At 47.3% G+C, this 23,187-nt stretch overlaps 1 protein-coding gene across 1 annotated transcript in view; it reads right to left on the bottom strand.

The window, feature by feature from the left end:
* Nucleotides 1–603: 603 nt before the first annotated feature.
* The window catches only part of SYNE2 (spectrin repeat containing nuclear envelope protein 2), a 277,882-nt gene continuing 255,298 nt past the window's right edge, over nt 604–23,187 (bottom strand). Inside the window, exons 101-117 of the mRNA XM_054567455.1 lie at nt 21,828–21,990; nt 17,328–17,515; nt 16,653–16,803; nt 16,165–16,347; nt 14,361–14,498; nt 13,316–13,510; nt 11,946–12,228; nt 11,348–11,416; nt 10,300–10,439; nt 7,903–8,017; nt 6,974–7,176; nt 5,592–5,792; nt 4,512–4,640; nt 3,261–3,452; nt 2,376–2,462; nt 1,878–1,927; nt 604–1,626 (exon numbers count right to left, since the gene is read on the bottom strand). Coding sequence (XP_054423430.1) covers nt 1,404–1,626; nt 1,878–1,927; nt 2,376–2,462; nt 3,261–3,452; nt 4,512–4,640; nt 5,592–5,792; nt 6,974–7,176; nt 7,903–8,017; nt 10,300–10,439; nt 11,348–11,416; nt 11,946–12,228; nt 13,316–13,510; nt 14,361–14,498; nt 16,165–16,347; nt 16,653–16,803; nt 17,328–17,515; nt 21,828–21,990 — 2,710 coding nt within the window. The 3' untranslated portion in view covers nt 604–1,403. The remainder of the gene's footprint in view (nt 1,627–1,877; nt 1,928–2,375; nt 2,463–3,260; nt 3,453–4,511; nt 4,641–5,591; nt 5,793–6,973; nt 7,177–7,902; nt 8,018–10,299; nt 10,440–11,347; nt 11,417–11,945; nt 12,229–13,315; nt 13,511–14,360; nt 14,499–16,164; nt 16,348–16,652; nt 16,804–17,327; nt 17,516–21,827; nt 21,991–23,187) is intronic.

Here is a 23,187-nt window from a genome sequence, read left to right on the forward strand (position 1 = left end):
AATTCGGTAAATTGAAACGGATTCTCTCCGGCCGGTCCCTCTCTGCAGAGCTGCCACGTCCCCGGGATACCTGATCCACAGCAGTGGCGCAGCTGCTGAGAGGCTGAGCTTCCTTGGCTTCTTCTGAGGTTTGTGTTTTGCGGAGGAGAGGGGGCTGAGATTGCTACTGAGTCAGTGGCTTCTCCCAAGGTGCAGGTTAGGAGCGGTGAATGAGGAACTGGCTCAAAACCTTGTATTCACCCTCTTTAGGAAAGTAGACAGTGGAAGGGGGGCTGTATGCACAGCAGGTGGCTTTGCCTGTGGCGGTTGTCAAATGTTACTCGCTTTGGAGGGAGCTAGGAATAGAACACACTGGGTGGAAAGCATCCCTCCTTTTTTGCGACCACCGTCTACACCAGGCTGTCGTCCCCAGTGCGGCCTAGAGCACTGAGGGTCGCATGCTGGGTAACTGCCACATTCGCACAAAGGTGTAGGTTTCTAGGTCTCAAAATTAAAACCAATTAATCCCTCTTAATAGTTTAAAAATAATTTTTGTTCTCTGCAAGATCACACATACTCTTTAGGTGCTTTGTAACATAATCCAGCACAACAAAAGCATGGCTATTTTTTGTTTTAATGAGAAACATCTGAGTTGTACATAAGACAAACAGCTTCAGGTACCTATACCAATCCCCCCTGTGGCCAAACAAATTAAAACCTGAAGCATCACTTTACATGTGAAAAGTCTTATAAAATTAACTTACAAAAATGTCCCTATCAAGTGTGTAGTTTGGCATTTACTGTACATTAGTCAAAAGCTCAAGCTAAAATCTGATTTTCTTAAAAAAAATCAAAGTTTACATTCATACAGATTCAGCATTGTTAAAAAAATATGCACAAATAACCACATCCATGCAATATAGTTTCTTTAAAAATTTAAAGCAATATAAAAGAGCAGACCTAAGAAGTACAGAACATTTTGGTTTATAACCTGTAGATCAACACTGCTAGCCGCTTGAATTCTAAACATTTAAAATGATTGTTTCAATCAATTAGCCAAGGGTGAATGTGAGTTTCTGAACCATTTCCAAGGTGGAATCTGCTGGCTTGTTTCTAGAATACATACTATGTGGTGAACACTACTGCTCGTTCGACCCTATTAGCTACATTTTAATAATGCTGTATTACAAATAAATCAGAATTCACAAAGTGCTTGGCTCTTCAGGAAACTGCAGTTTCCAGAGATCCAAAACCAGTCACTAGCTCTGCCACGCTGCCCAGGGCCCCTGCCCGGTCCCGAGAGCGCCGTCTGCAGCAGGCCCCGGGCCGCGCTACTGCTCGGTCACTCCCAGGCTGGTCTGGGGCCTGAGTCGCGCCTAAGGGAACAGGCTGGTGGGGTGGTGCTGCTGGCCAGGAGGAGCCCTCTAGGTGGGGGGTGGCCCATTGGTGTACCTCAGCATGGGGTAAAAGGACCTGGCAAAGTTGTTGGCCTGAGTGCAGCTGTAGTCCTCTTCGGAGGAGGGCAGCAGGCAGGCCAGCAGCAGCAGGAGCAGGAGCAGCAGCTGCAGGGGCAGCGCCACCCGGATCACCCGGGCGAGGAAGGAGCGCTGTGGCCTCGAGCTGCCTGGGTCAGCGGGGCTGGGCACCCTGTCAAGAGAAAAGGTTGAGAGCGCATCAGGAGGTTCCAGAGGCAAAACACACTCATGTTGCCTGACCCCCTGCTTATGTAAGTAAGACACCCAAGGACCTGAGATTACAATGGGGCCAACTGCTGGGATTCAGAAGAGAAACCTAGTGCTTTCCAGATGATAAAATACCGGGTTTTCATAAAGACCTTGATGGTGGCGTTGGCAAGACTGGGGAGGTGAGCGTGTGGAACGGGAATTCAGTGCTGTTACCTGCTGTCTGCCTTGTTCTTGCCTTTTGTTGTTCTCTCGGCTCCAGACTGCTAGATAAAAATAATGCAATTAATTAGTGAGCTGAACATAGTTTAGTTCTGTCAATGATGAACCATCCTTCCTTTTTAAATTACATACCTTCCTTAGGTAGGCTTCCTGACAAGCTTTTGAGACCAGAGTAATATATTTGACATTAAACTCTGAGGTAAGAAATAATTGGGTTTGTTGATCTGTTGTTAACGGAGATTAGGAGGCCTCTTCAGTGCTAGAAGGGCTCCCACCTGTCACCACCTGCTACAGCCCAAAAGAGAAGCCGACGAGGAGACAGTCATTGAGACTTTAAATCTTAGGAGTAAGCCTTTCCACACTGACCAGCAGGGTGAAGCAATGTATGGTAGCACGGGTTATCTAATTGGGCCTTGGAGTCCCAAGTTCCTGTCATCTCTGTGACTCTGAAAATAACCAGGGTGGTTCTCACAGCAGGAAGGGGCCTCTCACCTTTGCCCGGGAAGCTGGCGCAAATGCTGCTGGAGGCTGCTCTCCAGCGTCGACCTCGTCCAGGCTGGGCAGAGCTGGGTCTGGGATCTGAAATCCATACCCCAACAGTTCACTCAGTTCAGAGAAACGGAGGTAACAGAAGTTCTGCATAGTCTCAGCAGTGTGCTCATGCAGACCCTTCATTGCGCCACCCTCCCCTCCCCCAGCTCAAATGTTTCCGGCAGAGGGGGCTCTTCCATTTCTCACTCCCAACTCTAACAGGGACATTTACAGGCAAAAGGGAATGTAAACAAGGCCAGCCTCTTGCATTAAAAACCCACAGCACACGCTGGGGGAGACTGAGCTCAGCACAGCAAGAAGGGACAGAAATAGTCGGCAGTGAGCTCGTGGGAAGTGACCACATGGCCACTGGGACACTGTAGTCTTGGCTGCACAGGATGAAATATGTCAGCTAGAACGGAGGGGCCACAGTTTGAGTGTTTGTTTAAAATGTGTACCAACTCAGAACAAAGAGCAGAAAAGTGGATAAGAGAATGGTCAGAAGAGTTACCATGACAAAAAGAGGACTTGAAAATGTGGCATGTGAGAAAAGTGAAGCCCTGAGTCTCTTCCACATGAAGGCAAGACAGAAAAGATAGAAGGACAGAACTGTTTTTAAATAGCCCAGCCATACTAATAGGAAGTTACTCCTATTATATCCCTCTTACAAATGATCAGCTTCAAAGAGCTCATGGAACTTTTTGGGGCCACACAGCGAGACGGGGGGCATGACAAGACCCTACCCCAATGGCATGCTCACAGCCTCCCACAGCAGGGCGGCAACCCTGCTTTGCTCTTTGCATCTAATACAACATCTTTATATTTAAAAGCCACAAGGGGACTCACCTGGCTTCCCTGCAAGGACACTAAGTCTTGGGACACTTGCTCAAGTAACTGTTTGAGTTTCTTCTCAATAACATGAACCTTCTCTTTGGCCTCGATGTAGTCTTCTCCATGCCCCTTAATAAGAAGACTGTCTGAAATCTCTTGTAAGGTGTTTACTTGAGGTTGACGTTCCACTAGCTCCTTTTCCAGTTGCTAAAAACATAAAAGTGTGAAACAGTTTATCCAAAAAGAAGCTGGTGTGGCTGCATGAGGCTTTCTCATTCACCCGAGATGACTGATGGGTGGGGCTCCAGAACCTTCTCCTGCCTGTCTGTCCTCAAGCCCAGCATCATTCAGAGAGCAAGTTTGTTCCACCCTGCCCCTGTTTTTTATTCCTTCTCATTCTGGAAACAATTATGTTGCTGGAGGAGTCAGAGGAAAGAAGTGAGGGAAGACAAGGCCCTTATCTATTAATGGGAGGTGGTCAAGGGAAAAATCTAAAGTGGATTGATTAATTGAGAAGCAGCAGCTTACGCAAACTATTTAGAAATAGAGAGGAAGCTGGTAAATCCACTTGTATTGTTGAGTGTTGTTATCTTGCTGTCCAATATGGTAGCCAATAGACAGCGTGTGGCTCTTTAAGAGGAAAAGTTCACTTTCAGTTATAATAGCTACATTTCAAGTGCTCAGTAGCTACGATTCTAGGCAGAGCACATATAGAATATTCCATCATCCAAGTTCTGTGGAACAGTGCCACCCTGGAGAGCAGGCTTTACAAAGATTTTAGTACAAAAGTGTTTTAAACAGCATTGTGATTAAATTTATTTAAAATTAAACCACATATAATTATGTGGATAAAAATGTCAACTTGGGTGCAATTGAGGTCTCATGTTATTATTGGTGAAATAGATACAGGAAAACCTCCAAGAAGTAAGACTTTTCTGTAGTGGATGTAGAAAACTCATACATGTGGACAATTGAGCATCATATTCCCCCCTAAATGAGCCATATTCACTACGGAAAACAACAACAAAAAACTTTAAATGGCCTTAAGTTTCTCAGGGTACTTTGTCCCCAATTCCTGAGCCTTGGAAACTTCCTGCCCTTGGCCGTGGCTCTTCATCCCTGCAGGTCACCCGGCTTCAGAACTGCAAAGGGATGCCCAGTGGACACCCACTGGCGCCGTTGTTCCCAGAGCACTGGGGGAGGCTACCTGAGTGCTGACCCCCTGACCGAGGCCGGGGCAGTGCAGAGCCCCTCCAGACCACTTACCATGAGTTCTTCGTGACGCTCCAGGAGAGCTTGGGGGTCTGCCTTTGGGCCGGTGATATGAGCCTCCTGCCTCCGGCTCTCGGCGCTCGCTAACCACAGGAGCAGATTTTGACTCAGCTGGTGGAAGTCCTTAAAAAACAACACACATCATAACACTGACCTTTCGTAAAACTAAGAGATATGGTATGCTTGCTATTTCTAGTCCATCGAAGTCATTCTTCTTGTCTTATCCAGTGAATAAAAGGGCCCCAGAACAAGGAAAAGGGGAAGCAGGGAAAGAGAGGGCCCTTGGCACAGTGCCTGGAGGCAGGGCGAATTTTGCCAAGTGCGCAGTGCTGACAGAAAGAGGGGCTTCAGAATGCCCCACCCAGCATGACATAGGAAGACCACACATATTACTCAGCAAATAGACTGGGTTCAGTGGCTGAAAGAGATGACCCAATAGGGACAGGCTGTGGCTAAGGGCAGGGCTGCGACAGGGCTGCATGTGGTCTTACTGGTGGCTCATGTTCCCAAGGTGGGGTCAGAGGTAACATGCGCACCCACATTTACTATGTATCAGGTGCTGGGCTGCAATTACAAGCATGCAAGCCTAAAAGGAACTTTGTGAAGGAGACACTAAATGATTCCCATTTTTCAGATGAGAAAACTGAGGTCCAAAAGGTTCAATGATTTGTCCAAATTCACACAGCTACTATAGGCTGCTGAGCAAGTTAACCTGCTCCTTGTTCCAGGGCCAGGTGTCTTCATCACTCTGCTATATAGCCTTGCTGGCAAAGGCACAGAGATGGGGCAAGGTCAGAGTGGCGTTTCTGACCACTGGGATGCCTGCTGGGACCCTCACGCCATAAGCAGGCCTGGGCAACAGAGCAGGAGACGCAGGGCAGGCATCGGGCCTGTGAGACAGCAGGTGTGTCTCTTCAGAAACACATGAGAAAATAAAACACACACGTTCCCTAACACAAGCTGTATTTGGCTGTGCCTGAGCAGCGGGACGACGATAAAAATCTGCTTCTCCCACCCACGTGGGCCTGGCTGTGCCCAGGACTGGGCCTCGCATGCCAGCTGTGGGTGGCGTACCTGGCACTGCATGAGCGACTGCCGTAAGCCCTCTCTCCAGCTCTCCACTGCACCCCGCACCGCGTCCCAGTGCTGCCGCAGCTGGCCGACTCTCTCCTGGAGCTCTTTGGACTCGGCGCTCCCCGTCTGCAGGAACTCCTCGCTGTTCGTGTTGACAGAGACCTCTAAAGGCTTGTAGGTGTCAAAGGCTTTCAATATCTCCTACCACAGAAGGAAAGACTGGGTGAGGCCCTCTGAAGGCAGTGAGGTGGGGTTCATTTTGAACCTCCGTGGGGAACAGATCTTCCAAACACTTCTCCAAGCTGAGGCCACAGAAACAAAAGCAACCTTGCCTGTGACTGGCTGGGAAGCGTCAGGTGAGAGAGCTGCCTTACAAGGTCAGTGAACTTGGCTGGCCAGGCTGGGCGCGGTGGCCTGTCTCCTGGCCGGCCAGCTTAGCCAGATGCCAACTCAAGCGGACCTCCTGAGCTCTGGCTGACTTAATAACACTTCTGGGCCAGATTAAAACTCTTCCAGATAAAGTGCACTTAGTTATCCTGCATTTGCCCCTGGGTCTCACAGAAGTGTTATTCCTTAGGATGAATGGTTACCCCTAAAATACAGGGTCCGGCACAAATAATGCCACTTTTATTGCAAAATCTTTTATTACAAAATCGTAAGCAGGTAATTCTATAACCTAAGAATATCATAATCAAACATTTTGCAATGACATTTTAGGTGAAATGTTGAAATTAAAACTGTAAATTATTACCCCCATATTATTACCCTACCAACCACACTCAAGCAGGCCTTACTCCTGCCGGACCCTATAAAACGACTGTACACACATGAAGGCTTCCCGAATCCCCCAGCTCCAAGCCCCTGCTGTGGGTCCGTTTAGGAGCACAGGCTCATGTTCAGAGCACCCCCAAAGTGCAAGGCCCAAACTGCCCCTCCCAGGTCCCTGGCCAGGCATCCCAGGGGGGTGAACCTGGCTGTGTGCATGACAAATCCTAACCGTGCAGTATAGTAACCAGATCAGGCCACAGAATTCATCAGTAGGTGAGCTGGTCCTCCTTCCCATCATCAACGCTCCACCACGCCTGGGCCGCACACCGTTTGGAACGGCGTTTTTAGGCTGCCTCTCAGCAGCAACTAGCACTTACGTAAGAGCCTACAGGTGCCCTGAAGCCAGAGCTTTCCTGCACTCCGCATCTGAGCAATACCTGCCCAGCACTGGGCTGAGCTTTGGGACCATTAGTAGATGCTCTTCTGAAGGAAAACAAAGTTCTGCACTGGTGTCCTTGCCAGGAAGAAACTGACAGCCATCACACACCATCTGCAAATTGCCAGCATTTGCAGCTGCACTGGGAACTCCTCTTCTGCTCCACCCTCTGACTCACCTTCAGGCTCTTCACTCTGAGTCCCATTTCCTGGATGTCAGAGGGAGCCGTGGCCATCTTTAATGTTTCCAGCTCTGCTTCAGTTTTTTTCAGCCAGGTGGTGATGTCGCTGATATCAGAATTCAGCTGCTGCAAGTCTTGTTTTATTCTGAGTTTTTTGCGAAGTTCTTGTGCTTGAATCAGCTCCCATCTGTCAAAGGCACCTGGGATAAAAAGCAGCAATCATGCAAACGGATTTCTCTGCCTCCAACTAATTCAGGGTCAGGGTGATAAGTAACACCTATCAGGGATGCTCTTTGCCAGAGGCTCAGCATTTGGGAATCATCACTTTCCCTGGAGCGTGGAATGGCTGGTTTCCCTTGCTTTGGTTCAAGGCCAGTGCCACCACGCTCCCACCAAGACTAGAATGAGGCCAGGGAGCAGACTCAGCATGTTGCTGGTATGTCTCCTGTCCCAAGTTCAGCATTTCAGTTCAAGCCGTTTTTGGGGTACTTTCCCCTTTGGTCTGAAAATGATCAGGATGGTGCTATCAATTTGACTTTAGACTTAGTTGAGTAATTATTTTTGTAATCATTGCACTGGTCTCGTGAGGAGACACCCGACACAACTCTTTGATAATCATCTTCCCATGTCTTATCTTTACCTACAAATGAAGTCACTGAAACATGCACTTCCTCATCTGAGGCTCATCTTATCTATATTTAAGAATAGTTTTGAAAATAAAGTGAACAGTCTAGGAAATGTGTTCATAAAAACAAGTCAGCTAATTTAAAAATAACATTGGCTGCTATAGGGTCAGTGTAGCAGTTTTGCTAATTATACAGTTGGGTGATTCTTAATGTCCTGTCCAGCCATGACTTAAAATAAATTCCTGACTCACCCCAAATAGAGACTCCACCTCTCTTCACAACTGCCTTATTTAACTGTACCTGGCTGCTGCCCAGCTAAGGAGGCCAGTCCCCCGTCTTCCTGCTGTGGGCTGCCATTCAAGATGCTTGGGCCTTCTTTGCCACCATCCGTACCTGGAGGTAACAGCAACTTTACCTAGAATGAGCCAATTTTACGTTATTATCTGTAAATTTAAACGGCTTAAGAGTAATACATTGTTTCATGTTAACAGGTAAGAGATGAGGATACGGGAGCCCTTTCCTTCCAAGGTTGATTTGCTAGGAATATAAGTGCTTAGTGCATGGGTAACACTGATGAGCAAGCAGAGCTGATGGCAGAAATAATGTCTCAGCAAAGGCCCAGGGAGCAGGAAGCAGTGATATAGCAACATTGGGAATAAAATGACCTAATTTTTTTTAAAGGTTTACTTCTTCATTTATGTTTTAGATTTTATTTATCTTTAGACAGAGGGGAAGGGAGGGAGAAAGAGAGGGAGAAAAACAGTGGTGTGCAAGATACGTGGATCATTTGCCTCTCATGTGTCCCTAACTGGGGATCTGGCCCACAACTCAGCCATGTGCCCTGACTGGGAATCGAACCGGAGACCTTTTGGTTCACAGGCTGGCACTCAGTCCAGTGAGCCGCACCAGACAGGGCTGACCGGATTTAAATTTTAAATTGATTTTGAGAGAGAGAAAGAGAAAGGGAGGGAGAGGAGGATAGAGAGAGAAACATCGATTTGTTGTTCCATTCATTTATGCATTCACTGGTTTCTTCCTGCATGTGCCCTTTCTGGAGATCAACCCTGCAACCTTGGTGTATCGGGATGACGCTCTAAACAAATGAGCAACTCAGCCAGGGTCTGACCTGATTTAATTTGAGGTTTCCTAACACTCCTCAAATGAGCCATGCAAAAGGAGATAAAACAATTAAAACAATCGTTTAGAGCTTACCAGACAGTTATTGTGTTAACGCTTTCAAATTTGTACAGTGTTTTACAAAATTTTAGTTATCCCTCCCACTCTGTAGAACTGGCGGCATAATGTCACCAGGGATCAGAAATACAGAGGACAATTCTGCCTCCTAGGGCTGTTCCTTACCAAGGATTTATCCTTCACTGCCCTTCTGTTATCAAGAACTGATTGGGCTATTATCTTTGGTCTTTCCAAAAATAGATGGAACCTTTTTAGAAAAGCGTTGGTTTCTTTGGATTGTGTCTTTATGGCCTATTTGTGTGGAGTGAAAAAAATAAATGTTAAATCCTTCAGATTTGTGGTGACATTCCTGTCACCACAAAAAACAGGTTGAGCTGCTGAAAATGGCCAGGTGAGGACCATGGGCAAAGTCGCTGGAACTACAGATGTAAATTAGCAAAGGTGAGGTACTGGCGTCTCTCTCCCCCAGGCTGTGAGGTCTTTATTCTTCAGAGAGGCAGATTAAAAATGACAACTGCTTTGCTAAGCAAAAGTTTCTGAATTTGGCATGGGCAGTCCATTACCAGATGACTCCCGCCTGACCACGTACAGCCAAGGGTCTTCTCTAACTATCTAGCACTTTTCACTCCTAGACACAGAGGGCACTTTGAGGACCAATCCAGTGATGCTAACATTGCTTCTGACTTTCTAAGAGATGATGCTAAAAAAGCACAGGACATTTTATTTTCAACTCACTCATCGCTAATTCTCTGCACTGAGAAGGATCTGGGGCCAACATTAAATCCTAGGCTGGCTGCCCCCCAACAGCGGCATAGCCAGAGGCATGCCAAGGACTCGTGTTGCCAGAGGGAACTGTAACTAAGAAGGAACAGTCACTGTTATAAATAACAATAAACCACATACATAGTAGTATGTAGCAGGAATAACAATCATAATGGTGACTGCTTCTGAGGGCCTTCGTCGTAACTGCATACACATTAACCCTAACAGTAGCAATTACATAAGGCACGTTTACCTCGGGTGAGGAGGGCTCACAGAGGCAAAGCGAAGTGCTTATGGGTCCAGAGCAATTTACTGGCAGGGCCAGGAGTCAAACCCATGTCTACCACAGCACGTGGTCAAATCATAATGGATATCAAGTCATAATTTTTGAATAGGATGTATGATCACAAGGTAAATAAAATAAAGGTTTGGGAGCTCAGAAGCAGCTCAGGAAAGCCCACCGTTCACTTCTCCATTATTTGCATGGCTGACCAACTCAATAGCAATAATCACTGTAATATCACGTCTACATACACAAAGATGGTTTTTGGTCAGAAGCCTATCTTTTACTATAATCAGCTTTACCAGGGTTCTAATGAACCCAGCAGCTCAGCAGAGATACTGTCACCATGGGAAATGTGCCGGGGGAGTGAGTACACACAACATACATCAAAATCCCTCTCTTGAAAAATTTTAACTATTAGGCATGTGGGTTGTACTCCAAGGGGGGTGGAGACTTACATAGGCCGGTTTATAGGGGGTGCTGGAGTCTGAGGGGATGGTCTGTACGTTCCTGTCACCTCCCATTTGTTTGTAGCGATGTTTGGGACAGGAAGGACTGTCAGGTACATGCCATGTGTGGTCCTCAGAAATGGATTTACCTGAAACAAAAGTAACAAGTGACAGTCCATTCTCTCCAACCAAAGGATTCATGTTTAGTTACACACAAAAAGGTCATGGGTCACATGGCATCAGGTTACAGTATAATATGAGTTCTGCAGCTTTCCTTGCAAAGCATGCACGTTTGCAAAATGTCAGTAGGTCCCAGAAGGGAATGAAATGAGAGACATGCAACTGAGCAACACTGGGCCTTTGCTAAATGGGTTCATGATGGAGCACGACGAACACATGATTTGCTAGGGGATGAGTGGCATTTTGGAGCCGGGGTCTCTAGTGATGGGGACAACGGCAGCAAGCTGGGTCTGGGAGCCAAGAAGACTGAAGGCCTTTCAGGAGTGAGGGGAAGAGTAAACATTAGGATAGACTTGGGGACCAAAGGGCTACCCGTGGCTGCACCCCACCACTGCAGATGGGATGGGGCCGGGAATAAAGATGAGAGCTGCAAGTCAAGGAAAGGAAGGTTTTTTCTGCGACAAATGCAACAGCACCTCTACCCCGACCTACCTACTCACCCGCCCTCTTCCCAGGAAATCACCGTAAGCAAGGAAGTAGTTCCAAACCAAGCCACCATGAAGAAAGCTTGGCCCATGCCAGAGGACTTGAGTTAGATGGCAGGAAAATAAAAACTGAAAAAGGCACCATGAAAATGTCCCTTCTGCGCAGGCCTGAAGGGGAGGAGAGGGACGTCGGCGAGATGCTCTGGTCTGGGTGGGGTTTTGTAAGGAGCACGCAGGTATGTGTGAGTACGGCAGTGTGAATACACCATGACACGAAGGCCATGGTGTCCACAGGAGGCAGGGGTCAGACACGACATGGGAGCGAGGTTTAGGATGCAGTGTGCGCCACGGGGTGCTGCCATGTTGAGACACATGCACGGGCAGGGGCCTACCAGAAGACGCTTTCAAAGTTTTTGTGGTCATTTTAAGATATGCCTCAGGATTTTCGGGGATTTCTACATCTGAAAAAGAATAATGTCATTTTCCTCACTGCAGGCGTCTGTAGAGGAATGCCCCCGTATTAAATTAAAACAATAGCAACGTTGTCAGCTGGAAGAAGAAAAGTCACTACCCTTTACCTGTTTTATTAAAAAGCTTTAAAAGAAAAATGGAAGGACTTTCAGCCAACTCCCAACTGTCCAAAGCAGTGGCAGGGGAGGGGAAGTGTACAGAGAGAATGAAAGCACTCAGTCTACTGGTACTCTGAAAAACTCAACTGCAAAGTTCCCTGATGAGCAGAGCCACCAGTGGACAGCCTTAATGTGCCAAATGTGAATTTTGTCTTTTCCCTTTCATCCCATCTGTAACAGGAGTGAACCAACTCTCAGGTAAGTCAAAAAGTGGGCAGGACAGAACACAGGAAGCCATAGGAAGTCTAGATCAGCCATAAGCTGGATTCCTGCTCATCAAGAGTTGGCCATGTTGCTACAAGGTGCTAAAAACACAGCCGAATGGGTGGACTTCAGGGCTCTGGAAACACAGGCCTGTTACCTGACAGCGCACTGTAGTACGGGCCCTCCTCGTCGTCTTCGTGAGAGGAGGAGCCCCCCACGTCACCTGTGTGGTCCCACTCCAGAGGGATGGAGTCCACGCTGACAGGGGTCTCGCAGCCAGACCGCTCGGGCCCCAGTGCTGGGGGCACCAGATGACAAAGGGACTGAGGAGACGAGGGCTCCTCCATCTCTCTCCTTTTACGCCAAGAGTCAGTCTGCATCTCTCTGGGGTCTTCCAACTCCGTTTCATTCTCAGAGGCCTCCTTTTCATCTTCCAAGCCCTAAAACAGGAGTATCTGGTTTTCAGAATTAACCCAATCACAGGCCCCTGCGGTTCCGAGGAACAGGAGAAGTCTGCTTGCCTGGCAGTTCTGGAAAAGGGCCGCCAGCGACATTTCTGAGGAAACTAAAAGGAATCAGGTTCCCAGGCTCCTGGTTCATGGTTATTCCAATTTAGACCATCTAGTGTGGGGCCTAGAATTTGTATTTTTCAAAACTCCATTTTATTTCCTAGGAAAAATCCCTTAAATTTGATAATCTAAGTTTAATGACAGGTTCTTCCAAGAGTAAGAAAATTAATAGTTAAAAAGAACTTAAGGCTACTAGTGTTCTGAGTAAGATTCACATGTTCAAGGACCCTACGTAATACCAAGTTCTTTCTTTTTATCTTCAATCTTACTCTTCAGAATAGGGAATCTCATTCTCTCTGTGTTATAATGACTCTAAGAAAAATGATTATAAATTGCTAGTGGGTTATTTTTGAGGCTATGTCTCATGAAGAAATTATGTTTGAAGATGAAGACACCAAAAGAAAAGGTAGCCAGTTGTGCCGACCATTAAGCTCCAGGCAGACAAAGGCAAACTTTGAATAATGGCCTAACTCCATCTGAATTTCCCGAAAGGCCTTTTTGTCAATAGAAACATTACAATTGCTTTCAAAACCTGGTGCTTTGGTCACTTCAATGGTGAGAACAAAACACCAGAAAGGCCTGAATATTAAGAGCTCCCAGACACTAAAATGCAGGAAAAGGCCAATACATCCCAAGTTAATACTGTAAGCATAACCAGAACAGTTATAAAAATATTGCAGCAGAACTGACACATGCAAGAAAAACCCTATACTGAGAAAACCCTATACATGGAAGAAAATGGAAAAGGGGCAAGAATATTCAGAAGTGCTATCCTTTCCATTGGGAAATGGGAGCTTCTAAGTAACTGTGGCTCTGTAAGATCAGAAATAAAATTTTTCAACATAGCTTTTTTCTTTAAAATTAGAGAATGAATCATTGTTAACCACTTCACGGCAAGTTTGGTCAGACATCAAGTCGTGGAGGCCCAGAAGCCCTCCCTGAGCAACGTTCCCCTTACCGGGGTGTGGGAGGTCAGCCGCCGGTGGAACCGGGCGACCCTGCCGAACACTTCCTGACAGTATCGGTGAAGTTCCTCCAGCTCATCTTCGATCACCACGGCGTCTAGGGGCTCACTCTTCTGAATCAGCTGCTCCCCAAAAACAATCAGCTGATCAATCTTGTTGGTATTTAATGTAATTTCCTGTTGGAAACCCTACGTAGAATATGACAAATGATTTCAAAGAGGGAAATTTCTGAGGATTCAGACAATGTCTGTTTCTTATAACAAGCTACAGAAAAAGCATCAAAATATCATTATTGTTTTGTTCCTACACTGAGTACTCTCTTGCTTCATCAATTTTTAACAAGGTGAAAGATTTAATAATTTAAAATGTACGTATTTTTTCCTCCCCCTCTGGGCACTGAGTTTTCTAATTAAAATAATTCTAAAAGTTTGACATGGATAGACATTTACTGTTCTAAGGTGTAAGGGAGAGACCTTATCTTATGGACACTTGGGGAACAAACATGTCCCACAGTGAGTCACCAGTGGGCATCTGCTTGTAGACACAATACTGATGCTCGTTGGTGCCCTTATATTAGGGAAGACAAATTTCCATTCTCAACTTGCTCTAAAATCTCGCCAAGGAGGGAACGATGTGAGATTACAGTGTAAGACAGATTAGCTGCAGCTGTGGGAGAGGAGCAGCTATCCGTTCTTGGCCCCACTCCTACAGCTCCTCCCTGTCACGCTGCACACGGGCACTCAGACTGAGTGCTGGGGAAACAGCATCTCCTGAACTTTGGCTCGGAACCTGAAGAGTGTTCTCTCCTTGGATGATTACAAATGACAAAGAGAAAAAAGGGCCTCGTTCCACTGACCCCTCAGCTGCAGGGAATAGTATCCTTGCTTGTGATAACCTAGCAGGACACAGGTGGGTGTAGCCTGGCTGCTTTAACAGTTCTGGAATCTGCTCCCAGGGTATCAGGTGAAATTTGTACTTGGCCTGTTCTCCTCTGCAAAGGTGCATTCTTTTAAGAGGAGCCGAGGGAGAAAGCCTTACGTTCAGCTGGCGCATCTTGTCGTCGGCATCGCTCTCAGAAAAGTGCTCCACGTTGGTCAGCTGCAGGTCCATCTCTGTGAGCCACACCAGGATGCTCTCCCGGGTGCCCTCGAATTCTTCCCTTTGATTGGTGAAATGCTGCAAACGTGGAAGAACAATACATTTGTGTTGATGGCAGAATGAGAGTTCAGGTTGCCTTCTGGCTGAAGGGGAAGGGTCACCTCCAGCGGGGGACTCCAAGCGAGGCCTGTCTGCGGGTACCACTCCTGACACAGCCTTTCCCCATCACACTGCACATGTGCCCCAGACCCCATAACTGGGGGGCCCACAGGACACTCAGGGGCCAGTGTGGGGTCAGGAGCCTGGGGTCTGTCCTGTGTGACACCAGCAAGCTCCCCAGCTTCTCTGAGTCTCGGTGGCTTTCCTAGCAAGTAAGGTAGGGGAATAATTACAATCTTCAATATCCTTTTAGCATTTAAAATTCTCTAATCCTCTAGTCTAAGTCCATGATGTTTCCAACCTGTCCTTTGAGGAACCCCCTCAAAGCCTAAGTGGGCCACCTTGCCTCTTTTTGTGGAAGCTTTTGCTTGACAGAAGGACGTAGTAGCTTTAAAACAGAAAATGACTGATCTCAGGGTTGATCCTGGACCAGCACCCCGTTTGCCTTCATTGATGTAATTCTGGATGTGTCTCCTCGGAGAAGACCCTGAGGCAGAGAGTCATCCCCTCCAATTAACAGTGCCTCTCAGGTTACTGCATCATAGATGGGCAGTAGATTCCCAAACAGACATAGCATTCAGTGCCAAGTGAGGGGTTGGAGTTCTCACAGTCAAGTCAGAAGATATATTAACGCAAGGCAGTTATCTGAAAAGCTAGCCAGTTTCTTCCTGAGAGGGTTAAAAACCCCCAGCTGCCCTGATTTCCATTTTAGAAAGGTTCCCAGAGCGTACTGCCCTGAGAACAGGAGCAGGGGTTAACATCACTTCCCCGGACACAAGGGCCTCTGGTCCTGGCAGTCTGCACCTGGCTTCACAAAGGCTGGCATCACGCCTCTGGATTACAGAAATCTAAGGTTAATGCCCACATCCAAAAAAAACCCAAACCCAGCCTCTGAGGTTAGCCAGCATGCTCCGAAATTCAAAGAACTGCTGTCCACAACCCACACCGTGCAGAGGGGGCTTTGTCCACGTCCCTCACAGTGCCAGAAGCAGGACACAAAAGCAGGCAGTTGCATCCAGGCCACTGTGGCTCAGTGGATTGGGCACAGTCCTGCAAACTGAAAGGTTGCAAGTTCGATTCCCAGTCAGGGAACATACCTGGGTTGTGAGCCAGGTCTCCCCGTTGGGGGCAGGTCAGAGGCAACCAATTTGTGTTTCTCTTCCTCTCTTTCTCCCTCCCTTACCCTCTACAAATAAATTTAAAAACAGCAGGCAGGTGGGCAAAGCAGGTCTCTTTCCAGACTGTGGTCCAGACCCAGGGATGGTAGTCCACCCCCGACCCTTGCCTGGGCCGTCTGTGAGCTGGCACGCACAACCTCAGGGGCTACAGAAGGTGAAAAAAGAGATGTGCTTGGTAACACAAGTCACATAAACAAACTGCCTAAGAAGCCTGTTCTCAGGCAAAAAACCACTTTAAAAAAAAATACAAAGAGCTTGCAGCTTTGGGCTTAAATAAAAGGGAACAATGTTAAGCTCGCTTGGGCCTCCCATGGAATCTTCTACCTGTTGCTTTGTTGTAAGCCTGATACCGCATATCACTTCTCCCTGAAAATCTACAAATGACCCCGTGACGTAAAGAAGGTTACTCTGAGTCTGCGCAGGATGGCTGTGACCCGCTTTTGGAGGCCGTCCCAGCGTTGGTTGCCCTCGTGGACCATCTGCTTCAGCCTGCTGGCCGTGTCGGTGCGGTTCTCCCGGGCCAGCCGCCGGTACTGCTTGTTGACGAGCTCCAGCTGCGTGAGCCTCTCGTGGACCTGCCGCTGGAAGGCCTGCATCACACAGAGCAACGTCAGTGCTGTAGCATGCGGTGCAGGACACCCCTTCCAGACCTGCTGCAAGTCGTTGGTCCCCACACCACAACGGCAGTGGGGCCTACTTCACCCACTCCCCGGACGCTAGCTACGGAACAGGCTTTCGGGTTCACTGTGTGCCAGCTGGCATAAACCGGGACTTCCTGCAAGGCTGTCTTAGCAGCTGACGGCAGGTTGTGCATGGGGCCCTGGGCAGAAGTTGGGGAAGTCCCCACTTAGAGGAAGTCATTCTAGCTGCTCCTGAGCCTGCCGCAAGTCTTTACCTCAAACCTCTTCAGCTCTTCTTTGGCTACTGTGTACAACACCTCGGAGGAATTTGGGAAGGCTGCTGTCCTCTCGGCTGACTTGAGCCAGTCTTCAAAGCGGGAGTAATCATCGAGAAACTTCTGCCACAGGCGCCAAGTCTCCTCAATTCTGACAGGAAGAAGACAACTTAGCACAAGCCATCCATTCTGACCAGAGCTCTTACACTTTCTCTCTCAACTGGTCCCATTTCCAATTGCTCCCCCGCCCCGCCCCGCCCCCAGCACTGGCACTGCTCAGGTGGAACAACCCTAATACAGCTTCCAGGAAACCACCAGGCACATTGCTTCCTGGGCAGGACACCTGCCTTCTAGGAGTGCCAAGTCCCTCAGAGCTCCTGCTTCAAAAGTGAACCCAGAGGAGACAGGGCTTCCTCCACCGCTTTATCCTGAGGCTACGGACATAAGGGGGGCCAGCCTGGGTTACACCCGAGGCACCAGGGCGCTGGGGAAAGACACTGCCCCAATTATATTTTTCTTGAATAGTTAGTTTAATAAGCACTGTTGTACAGACTGAGCCTTCTCTGCCAAGAGCCTCTGAATTGAACAGAATACAGTTACTCTCATTTAGGCCAGAAGGGCACAGTGAATTCAGCTGACCACACTTCAGACATATAGGTGCAGCTCAGTTCTCACTTCATCCGCCGCTCCATTGACATGGCGCATATGTTCCTCCAGCGTCTGTCCAGGCTTCGGGTGGTCTGCTGGATGGAGTCACACTCGGTCTCATTGGCACAGGCATCGGAGTCATGCAGGAGGACATCACAGATGTTAAACACAGACTCCACCCCTGCACTGTGCTGTTCAATGTCTCGCTGCAGGTCCTAAGATTACAGGAGAACGAGAAGCACCTTGAGATGATGGTGGTAGGAGGGTCGGCGTTAAAGGACCCTCACCCCACTCTCCCCACTCATGAGTGCCTTTCTACCTTGGAAGCAACAAGACAGACTCTCATCTTTGTGCAACCCTTGTGCTATAGCCCCGACACGAAACCTAAGCACTGGCAACAACTGCGATTGATTTGTTGAACTGACTATGTGAGGCAGTAGGAATAGCAGGGCACCCTCCCTTGAGAGCTCAGCACCCCACAGACTTTCGGGAGGCACGGGAGCTATTCCATACCACCCGACTCCAAGGGCCTCAAATGTAGACTTGGCTTTGGGGAGACCTTCTGTGGAAAATCCACTCTTTTCAGCAGGATATAAAACGTGAGCAACAGAAACTCTTAACTTTCATGGGTCACAGAATCTTAGATCTACTAAATCCTTTATGCTGTCTTTACACATCCCCCAGAACATGCGCCTGCAGCCTCCCACGAGCCCCTCCTGGGGCTCCACAGCCCAAGGGAAGGATTCAGAGAAGGAGACCACCCCTGACGGGTCTGGCCAAGCTTGGGGAAGGGACAGGGTCTCTGCAGTCATGTCCTATGATGGTGATGGTGATGCAGGTCCTTAATTTGGGAAGAAGAATGTGCATGAAGAGAAAATACATGGTTGTAGGAAACAAATAGAAAACCTGTTAAGAATAGCATGATATTTTCAGTTATTATCCAGAGACTATTATTTCCTTCTGCACACGGTGGCGGGTGGGGTGGGGGACAGATAAGGGGCCTGCTTGTTTTGCCTTTTTGGGTGAGTGAGGCTGCTCCGGATAGCCAAATTCTGTGATAAGTGGAGTGAGACGACACTAATCTTGGGGCAGACACAAAGTTAAATACGCCACCATTAATGGCGCTAAAGCTCCCTGGGTCCAGCAGAGCCCAGCGTACAAGGGGAACTACTGCTGCAGAAACAGCGTTTGCCACTGTGCACAGGAAGGCAGCGCCAAGGGCATCCCTGTTACCTCATTGTGTAATAACTGTGGAGGTTCCTACTATTGTGTTAGTAAATAGGACTAATATTTTCTTACTTTTCTTCTAATAAATGCATCATTTGGATCATTCTGTGTTCAAGTAGGTTTAAAGAATAAAATGCTAGTACTCAAATATATTTTAAATCAAGCAGTTCTTAACACAGGCCCTAACTGATTGAAATTGAGCACCTCAAAGCTACATTCAGAAGAAAATGTGGTTTTTGGCTCGTCACCTCGTATGTGCAGTGAAGAGAGAGGCACAGGTGATTGTTTGAAGCTCCGCAGCCCAGGACAAATGCTGGAAATGCCACCGTGGTGGGAGTGTCCCTTGCGTCAGTGCAAAAACTAGCTTTAAAATGATTAGGTTTACGTAGAATTCTTACGTGGAATCTTCACGGGCTTTCCTGACATTCACCCATATTGGTAAATATCCCTTTTAACTTTGTTGAAACAATAGATAAGGAATCCTAACATGGGTGCTAAATGAGTAATACCGACAATAATCCTACCACTGGTACCCACTCAGGCACAAGTTTACACAACAATTAGATTTTGACAACTGTCCCCATGTAATCTGAGGAACTGGACCTAAGAAACAACAGAAAGCAACGTGACTTTCACCACCAGTTCTGAAACAGGCTCCTGCTTGGTTTGTGTCTCTGCCTGAGCAGGTGACAGAGCCCTGGGGCTGGGAAAAAGTTGGGGGGGGGGGCAGGGCAGACAGAAGGGGCGGGGTGGGGGGAAGACACGAAACGAGAGCCACAAGAGCAGTCCGGAAGAATGAGCACATAAAAGAAGTAGAGAAGTTAGACAAAGGGGGATAAGGAGAAACCAGGCTGAGAGGGCAGGAAATCGCACACCCCCCAATGGTGGTTTCAGACTGTCTTCCTGGGAGTGGCTGGGAGGTGGCGAGCAAGTCCACCAGGGAGGTCTTGGGGAGTGGTTTACAGGGGGTGGTCATGAAACTGAGCTGGCCCACTTGGGAGGGAGCCATTGGCAATTACGGAATGGAAGGACCAACAATTCCCCCCAAGCCACCATATGGCACCCACGGGAATCAGGAAACCAAAGAAAAGAACAGGGATGCTGAAGACTCAACAAAAGTGGCTCCTGGCCCCAACCAGTGGGGCTCACCAGGCTGGAGTGTCATCCCACAAGCAGAAAGGTGGTGGGTTCAATTCCCAGTCTAGGTTGCGGATTCGGTTCCTGGTTGGGGCACGTATGAGAGGCAACTGATTGATGTTTCTCTCTCTCATCAGTGTTTCTCTTCCTCTCTTTCTCCCTCTCTTTCTCCCTCCCTTTCCCTCTCCCTAAAATCTATAAGCATGTCCTTGCGTGAGGATACAAAAATAAAAATAAAATAAAAAGTGGTTCCTGATTTTTAAGTGTCACAGATGTTGCACATCCTTTACATTTTGAAGACAACATATTCAACAGAAATAACAGCATGACCTTTATCACCTAAAGAAATTCTACCTGCAAGAGGAGAAACAAGAAGGACTCTTATAAGGTCTGACCCCTCCCACACTGGAGCCCCAAGGACATTACAGTGAGACTGCAACGACATCAGGTCTTGCAGTCACTTTGGGGGCTGAGGGCTTTTGCAGAAGGCATTACTTGGTGATCCCAAGTGTTTAGGTTTTATTTCGGGAAGGAATCAAGCAATTTATTATATTTAATTAGTGACAGAAACACAGGTAAGGTGTTTTTTTAAAGGGCCCATACATAATTTTTGTGTGTGACACATTTGTTTTTAGTGTTTTCAATGGAGCACTTAAAGCCTGGGCTTAGTACAATACACAGATAGCAACTTTTTTTTTCCCCTTTAATAAAAATACTAAAAGTTTCCTCAGGACACCTCTGGTAGATGGACTATTTCCTCCTCCCCAAGATGTCCATATGCCTTTAGCCCCAGAACCTGTGAAACTGTTAGTTTCCATGGCAATGGAAAATTAAGTTTGCTATTCAACTCTCTTTCAAATAGAGAAATTACCCTAAATTACCTGGGTGGGACCAATATAATCTCAAGGATCCTCAAAAGTAGAAGAGGGAGGTAAAGAGTCAGAGGGAGAAGTGACTAGGGAAGAAAGGCACAGAGAGATGCAATTTGCTGGCTTTGAAGACAGAGGAAGGGGCCATGAGCCAAGACATGTGGAGACCTCTAGACGCTGGAAAGGGCAAAGAAATGGGTTCCTTCCCAGAGCCTTCAGAAAGGAAGCAGCGGGGCTCACACCTTGGTCTTGGCCTGGTGCCAGCTTTCTGGCCTCCAGAACCATAACATAATACATTAGTGTTAAGACGCCAAATTTGTAGTAATTTGTTTGTGATAATAGCTATTGAAAACTGATACATCTAACTTCTTTACAATAATGGCAGTCCTGAACATCAAGTGTATATTTCTTTCTTTCTTTTTGGTAACCCAAGGGTAAGAATTCCACATTGGTGATTCTGAATCCTATAAAGAGGGAATCTATACATCAACCAGATTGAAGTTATGTACCATTTCAGTACAGGAACAAAGAAGGCCAGGAGAGAGGCAGCTCCTCCAAATCCACCGAACAGGTGAATGCAAGCCCACAGAGGGCAGGAAAGTGGGTTTGATGTCAGTGATTTCAAGGATTCAGGGGTTTACAAACTGGGATTTCTGGGGTTGGCTCAGAGGGTACATCACTGATAATAGAAACGCAGAGAGACTCCTGAAACTATTGGTCCAAGCATGCTCCTTGTTATACCTTTTTTTGTTTTACTTATTTTTAAAAAACTCTATCAGACACAGAGTATTACCCCATGAAAACCTTCCTTGGTAAGAAAAATTACTTGCCTTTCAATTCATTGCCTTCCAAAGCTATGCAGGGGTGGGCAAATGTAGGCATACCATTGTAATACAAATAAATAATAATTAATAAATAAATAATACAAGGATAAACTCCGTGTTTCCCATACTCGAAACTGTAAACCTGTGTTTGCCAAACCCATATTAACAAAAACAAAACAGAGATCAAAGTTTTAAAAAATACAAAATAAAAAAACTTATTTGCCACTAAAATTAAGGTCTGCGTCTTCTTAAACATTATTCCAAGCAGTTCGCAAGGAGCTATGTGAATGGTGGACAGAACACCTCACACGTATAAGAAAATGGGCAGGTGGTCAGTTTTCTCTGGAAAAACAAGCCAATATTATGAAATGTGAACATGCTAGAACCCACAGGCAACATGAGGAAGGTGTGAGCCCGCAGATATCATGTACACCAACACTCTTACAAAGGCCCATTTCGCGTCCACCCACCTGCTGCTCGGCGAGCCTCTTCTGGATCTCTTGATCATCACAGACGTCGTAAACAACGGGCTTGGAAAGCTCAGACTCAATTCGAGCCAACCAGGTGCGGAGGTTGCTCATGTTTTTGTCTAACTGCTGAATAAAAGCAAAGGTCTCCTTCAGCTTCTTCACCCTAAACATATTTATAGGAAAAAAAAAAAAAGAGGTGGAATACCAATGTGCTGCATTTAGTGGTGAGAATGCTCCTATAAAGGTGTTGGAGGGAAAAAAGCAACCTACATCGGTGACTGATTTTATAGTGAGAACAACTATCACCAGATAGGAATCTTCACAGAACAGTAATAGCAGTAATTGACTGTATAATAACAGTAACAGACTGAATAAAGATTGAAGTCAAGACACTTCACAAAATTGCTGTTCCCGCTGGGTTTCAAGGGGACACAGAGTTAGCCCATCCAAGCAATATGGAGTCCTGCCCTTCCCAGAGGAGGATCCCCTCAGACCCAGGCCGTCTTTCTGAGGCTCCAGGGGAGACCGGAGGTGCCATCCTTTCTCTTTAGGTCAAACAACCACAGCTGACTCCTACCCCGTTTTTGCTTTGGGTTTCCCCAAGATTGCAACAGCCAGTGAGCGACCTTCCCTGACGGTTGAAGATGGCAACAGGCCTGGTTCAGTTGGTGGTGTTTGGCCCAAGATGTCTCTCATGGGACTCCCCTCTTGAGCAAGCACAGAACACGTACCACACACCACCAAGTCTAGTCTGAGGGGTCGAGGGTACTGTTCACGTAGAACCAGACCTTTACGGGGCAACCGTGTCAGCCAAAAAGGGAGTGGGGTGGGGCAAAGTTAATTTTCTAGCACAGTTCTAAGTCCATCCACCTCACCAATCCGCCTGATTTGGCATGGAGAGGCTTTGGACTAACACGCATGGTCTGTCAACACACTGTCAGAGAGAAAGGATACAGCTGTTGAGGGGAAACGATCTTTATGCTGATCCTGAAATAAAGTGCTTCCATAAACTGCTTTCATGAAAGTTCTCAAGTGGAGTGAGGGCTTTTCTTGAGATCCTGTGGGATTTTTAGTGAAATCCAGACACTGAAAGTAATGGCTACAATGGGAAGTTCCCATGATCAATACTCAGGTGATGAGGTGCTGCCAGAACTCCATCGCTCGGACCAGGAACAGAAATCGGGGCCCCAGCCCTAACTCACAGGAAGCACATGGAACTCCCAGCTGCCATCATCGCCATCTCTTCTTTGCCTGTGAGTGGCTTCCTACCACCCCCTCCCTGTCTCCCCCCGCCCCCCGGCCCCCGTGATCTGTAGCTGAAGCATCCATTTGAGATGGCAGGTCTGATCCACACTCCAAC

Source organism: Pteronotus mesoamericanus, unplaced genomic scaffold (genome assembly GCF_021234165.1).
Source record: "Pteronotus mesoamericanus isolate MK-2021 breed Mesoamerican mustached bat unplaced genomic scaffold, CSHL_Meso_final contig_182, whole genome shotgun sequence".
Classification (NCBI taxonomy): domain Eukaryota; kingdom Metazoa; phylum Chordata; class Mammalia; order Chiroptera; family Mormoopidae; genus Pteronotus; species Pteronotus mesoamericanus.